Source organism: Serinus canaria, chromosome 13, assembly GCF_022539315.1.
Source record: "Serinus canaria isolate serCan28SL12 chromosome 13, serCan2020, whole genome shotgun sequence".
Lineage (NCBI taxonomy): Eukaryota > Metazoa > Chordata > Aves > Passeriformes > Fringillidae > Serinus > Serinus canaria.
In genome coordinates, this window is record NC_066327.1 from 15,608,199 (window position 1) to 15,614,198 (window position 6,000).

General features: G+C 52.0%; 1 protein-coding gene across 1 annotated transcript in view; it reads right to left on the reverse strand.

Annotated features, from left to right (window-relative positions):
- The window catches only part of NSG2 (neuronal vesicle trafficking associated 2), a 30,522-nt gene extending 25,139 nt beyond the window's left edge, over window positions 1-5,383 (reverse strand). The window contains exons 1-2 of the mRNA XM_009099303.4: window positions 5,250-5,383; window positions 4,504-4,654 (exon numbers count right to left, since the gene is read on the reverse strand). Of these exons, the coding sequence (XP_009097551.2) occupies window positions 4,504-4,632 (129 nt within the window). The 5' untranslated portion in view covers window positions 4,633-4,654; window positions 5,250-5,383. The remainder of the gene's footprint in view (window positions 1-4,503; window positions 4,655-5,249) is intronic.
- Between the last annotated feature and the right edge of the window lie 617 nt (window positions 5,384-6,000).

Consider the following 6,000-nt stretch of genomic DNA (forward strand, 5'->3'; position numbering starts at 1 on the left):
CCTCCTCCTCCTCCCTCTTCCTTCCTCCCCCTGCCTCATCACTATCCCTGCCCCATCCCTCCTTTTGTTGCACCCCACCAGCCTCACCAGCTGAGGAGCAGGAGCTGCCTGTTCCCGGCTCCTGCAGAGCTCCGGCAGCTTCCCAGGAATGCTCAGCCGGGAATGCTGAGCTGCCTGCAGCCCCAGCTCCCCAAAGCAGCCCCACGCTGCCCTGGAAGCTCGTGCCTTCAGGCTGCACAGAGGGCAGGCTGACACTGCTACCCAGGACTGAGCTCCAAGCAGTCCCCGAGGTACAGGAGCACTCATCCAGCTACTCTGAATTATTCCTGCTCAGCTGGCCAGGACCAAACGTTATTTTCTGTTAAACCAACAGGGACAGGCTGTGAACACCAGGGACCCTCCTGATCGCCAGGAACTCTGTAAATGAATGGCCTCAGCCACTCAGCGAGGGATGTGGCCAGGGGCAGGAACAGAGGGTGGGGAAAGCAGGGAAAGCATTTGAAGAGAGCTGTTACATTTTTTTTTTTTTTTTTTTTGCTTCCCTGGGCTGGTGGCAGGAATTTGCCACTAGAGAAATTAATTCTCGAGCCTCCTGATGCATTCAAAATAAAGAACAATGGATCACATGATAAGCCTTCTGCAGCCTTCACCACAAAAGAGGTGCCGGATGTTTTTTACAGCCTGACAAGAGCTTTCATGCACTTTTGTGTTATGTAAAATTAGGATTTTACTGTCAGAGCAGAGGTATTTCCTGATGGATTATACTGAAGCGAGCGAAGAGACCAAGGGGTCCCCATTTGTTGGTTTCGTTTCACATTTCAGTGAACATAATGGTCCCTGAAAAGCTGCACATCTTTCAGCATTATCATTGCCAGGATACAATCACAACTGAAGCTGTTTGTCTATGCCTTGGAAAACAAGGCAATAGCTCCTCTTTTTCCCTTTGGTCCGAAAAGATAAAAGACTTCTGTTGGGTTTTTTTTTTTTTTGCTTTCTAAATCAGAAGAAATGAAATTCAGAGACATAAAAAGCCAGGTCAAGGGCTTATCATTGTTGATGGGGCTATTATTGCTGTTACATGGATGGATTTCACCAAAAAGGACATGCAAAAATGATTTAGGAGCACCTGACTTTGCCTTCTGCTCCAGCAAGGGAACAGGGGCAAGGGAAATGCTTGAAGATTGTCAATAAATATAAATGCACAGCAGGCTTAGCACCTTAGGGGGACAATTCCTGTCCTGGGTTCGTTTGTCTTCCTGCAGCCACACAAGTGCTGACAGAAGATGAGAATGCTGATGCTGCAGGAGGAGCAGCACAAGGAGGGGACATCCTCCTTTGGTGAGAGGAGGCAGAAGAAATTCCAGTGGCCTGCAATTTTAAAAAAGAAAGGTTGCCACATTGGAGCCTCCTGAAATCCTGCCTGCATTTTTCCAACAGCAGCAAGGTGGAAGTCAGAGGGAGCTGCTAAGCTCTCAGTGCTTTGGAGAACAAGCCTGTTAGGAAAGCACCCCCAAAAGGACACACAGGAAATTAGAACACACCTTTAAGAGTTTTCCTTTCTCACCCCCCATTTGATTTCTTCAAGGAACTATCTGAAAAGAGCAGGCTTTACATCACATCAGTAAAAGCCTCATTCTTATATTCTATCTCTGTATCCTTTCTCTGACAGAGGAACCAGACACAAAAAACACTTGGCAAGAGGCGATAGAAGCTCCTTAAAATAAAGAAAAAACCCCAGGAATCCGAGGTCCTTAAACCACAATTTTCAGTCTGTAGATTCCACAGGCTTTGTGGGGTGCTTTTAAGGATCCAACAAACAACAACATTCAACTTGCATGCAGGTATCTAAGACTCAACTACAACAAAAAGCCTATAAAGGAACAGAACTTGCAAATACACACCAGGTGAAAGCATTATCACAGCGACAGCAGCTGGGCTGGCCAGCACAAGCCTTGTACACTCTTGGATCGCTCTCCAAAGCTGTTACTACTCCTCCTCCAGACAGAGCCCTGAGCTGCACCCAAACCTCCCTGCCCTGGTTTTAACGCACCCTGGATTGCCTTGACCCCAGGGTTAGATCCAGGTCAAAAGCTCAGAATTTCCTAAATGAAGATCCCTTCTGACAGCGAAGAGAAGCCCAGAAAGGGAAATACACAGCAGGGTTGGATTTTTTTTAGGCTTCACTTGCAGGGGCTGCCAGGACAATGCACGCTGTCTGTGGATGTGATGCAGGAGCTGGCCGGCAGCATTGCCTCCCTGGGGATCGCAGGAAAGCCCCGAGGCTGGAGAGCCCTGCGGAGCTGTGTCTCACAGGGGACACCGGAGCTGTCCCTCACAGCCGCGGGGGCTCGTCGGGCTCTGCTGGCTCCTGCAGCATCCCATGCACCAGGCACAGGAACCCTCATGATCTCATTCTCCCAGGCTAAAAATCAACTGCTCGAGAGAAAAGTCAACTTTAGGTGTTTTCTTAACCCAGTCTCCTAAGAGCAAGGCAAGTCCAAACAAAAATATACCCTGAAAGACTTGAAGTCCATGTCCACTCCTCCTCAAGGGGACAGCCTGCCTGAATTCAGCAGCAGCAGCAGCTTTGCTTTCTCAAGAACAAAGCTGCAATTTGCCCCTCTCACTTAACCTCTGCCCAAGCTTTTCACCCGAGGCTCAGCTCCTTATTAGCAGCTCTTTAAACAGCCCCTCTGCCCCGGGGTGAACTCACCCCACCGGAACCCCTTCTACTGAGAGCAAAGGAAACAGGTCGTGAATTATTTTGCTTTTATCATAAATAACCTCTCCTCCTGGTGAAGGGATTTCCAGCCCGTTAACTGCGGGCCTGCTGCACGGAGGAGATGAACCACAGCCTGCAGAAATCAATAGCTCTGACTCTAATGAGTTCTGAATCATGCTCAGCACGCCCGGAGATACATCCCACACTTCCAGCAAAGAAAAATATGGATGTTGGTAGATGCATTGGCAGTAATATATGCTAATGAAGGTAATGTAACCTAACAACACGTGAATTATTGATGTGGGCATGTTTAAACAGAAAAATCAGCAAGGAATCACACCACACTGATCCACGCCAGTGTTTGCTCACCAACAGGCAACTGGAACTGTGGTGGTCCTGAGAACACTCCTTACCACTCGATCAGCTTGGAAAGATCTTTCTTGGGTAATCCACGTCTCACCTGCTCCACAAGTCATTTAAATTCCACATTGCCATGTGACACTCGGTGATCTCAACAACCCTTTGTATTGGCATCAAAGGAGCGACTTTTACACACCTACGGTTCCCCTAAACTTTTCAGACATTTATGACAAATCATATTGCTTTGCCCGAATTATTTTGCTTAATCTTATTTATCAGAGTCACAAATAAGGGCTGGCTTAGCCTCTGTTTCACAACAATTCACAGAAGTCCAACTCTCCTGAAAGCAGCCAAGTTGCTCCTGACTGCCCTGAGGCACGTGGAGAATGGGATCAGTTCCTTTGTGTGGCACAGCTCTGGTTCCCAGGATGTCAAGGCAGTTGACTCAGCTCCATCCTAAAATAAACACGGTTTGTCTACCTAGACAGGTTTATCCCATCCATCACCATGTTCTCCTAATGTATTTAGGGAAAATTCATTTTGTACCACGGTAAAAGCAGGATACATGTTCAATAACCATCAGTGTTAATTTTGCTGTTATTCCATTTTCCTGCGAGATCTAATCATTCTGTCTCTACTTTGGGGTGGGCTGGCTCCACCTCTGTGGTATCTGGGAACTACATTGCAGACAGGCTTTGTTTTGGTGAGGGCTGTTGGGGAATACGGATTTTTACAGTCTCATCATGTCCTCACCAGGTTATAGTGATATGCATCATCCCCACGGGGATGTAGACAAAAGATTTCCTAGTTCAAGCTGCAGCCAAAAATCCCAACACAACCGGCAGCCAATCGCACATTCCTGGGGGTTTTAGTGCTGCATTCAGGTGAGAGAGACTTGAGAGGCCAGGGGAGAACAATGTCCCCTGCCCGGGGCCAAACGAGTCCCTGGGATGTCCCCCAGGAGCTCAGCCACTCTCCCCAGAGAAATCAGCATCCTCAGTGCCCAAATCAGCTTTACAAAGCCACAGAGAAGAAAACAGAGCTTAACTGAGATAATTAAAACAGCTGCTTATTTCGGCAGAGTTATCACATTACCTCCTCTCAAAGCAGGCCATTAATCTTACTGATAATAACATATTGCACACTGCTCCTCAGTTTCCCCAGCTTGCAAGAGAAACACAGCAAGCTTTTTTTTCCAGTTGTATTTAGGAATATTTGGGGTTCTTTTTTGAGGAGGGAGGGCACTGGGGGACTGCTGCGTGCTTATTTGCCATGTTTAAACAGATAAACACACAGTGAAAGATAACCCCTGTTTATTTATTGAATAAATGAGCCACGATTCCATCACCAGAGCCCAGTGACAGCCAAGGGGCACGTCCGTGTGCGCAACCATGCAGGAGCACATTCTGATTTTGTTTTACCTTTTCCGGAGCCGGGAACTGCAGGTGATTTACTTCCAAAGGCGTGATCAAAGGAACTGTCTGAAAACCATCTTCGTTGGATGGCTGTTTGTTGTTCTTGTCGTTCAAATTACTCCCCAGCTTCACCATCCTTGCACCCGGCTTTCCAGACCTGAAACCGGGGGAGATGAGCAATGTCACCGGGGCAGGGGGAAGGGGACAATTCCTGCCTTGCCCTGCTCGCTTTGGCTTCGGGTTTCGGTGTCTGGGTTTCAGGGAATGTCACTTCACTACGCCAAAGCATTCGCCTTACACAGACACCCCACAAACAGCCTCTAAACCCCACAAGCACCTTCTAAACGCCACAAACACCCTCTAAACGCCACAATCAGACTTTAAACCCCTCGCTGTCAGCCCAAACACGGCGGACCCCAAAGCGTCGGGAGAGCCACCGGCACTGGTGGGAATGCCACCAACACGACTGGGAATGTCACCAGCATCACCGGGAATGTCACCAGCATCACCGGGAGCGCCACCAGCACCGCCACCACCGCGGACACGCAGCGGGACAAGGGGACACGGCGCGTTTCCCACTGACCCCAGGAGAGTTTTTGATAGCCCTCTCCCATTTTTGCAGCCTCTTTGAGGGTTCGGAACCCCCTCCCCTGCACATCCCGGAGCGCTCCAGGGTCCCCCTTCCCAATTCCCGAGAGCGGTAGCGCCGGCGGTCAGGCGGGGGGTTCTGCGGGCACGGCTGCGTTACTTACTGCCAAGCAGGCGGCGAGAGGCGGCGGCGGTGCCGGTGTGGAGCCCGCGGTGTCCGCGGGGGGAGCGGTGCTGAAGGGACAGCGCTGCGCTCGCTGCGGCTCCGCCGGTGACTGAAGCGGGCGGGGCGGCGGCTCCTTCCCCCCCCACCCTCCGCCCTCAGCGCCATGGCCGCAGCCCCGAGCGCCCCCTGGCGGCCGCGCCGCGTGCACAGCGCCCCCTGCAGGCCGCGCTGTGAGGGAGCGGCCGTGCCGCCATGGCCGGGGAGGGGACACCGCCACCCGCGACACTTGCACGGCACTGCCCGGGCACGGACAGCACCACGGCACTGCCCGGGCACGGACAGCTCCACGGCACTGCCCGGGCACGGACAGCTCCACGGCACTGCCCGGGCACGGACAGCACCACGGCACTGCCCGGGCACGGACAGCTCCACGGCACTGCCCGGGCACGGACAGCACCGCGGCGGAGGGGATCCTAGGCGGCTTCACGGCCACAGGAGCCCTGCTGTCACCGTCTGGTCCTCGATGGTGTTGACTGTGTCCCATTGTGTGTGTCACACACAATGTGGGATTGTGGAATGGTTTGGGTTGGAAGGGACCTGAAAGATCCCTCTCTGCCATCGGCAGGGACACCTTCGACTGTCGCAGGCTGCTCTGAGCCCTGTCCAGCCTGGCCCTGGACACCTGCAGGGATCCAGGGGCACCCACAGCTTCTCTGGGCACCCTGTGCCAGGGCATCCCCATCCTCACA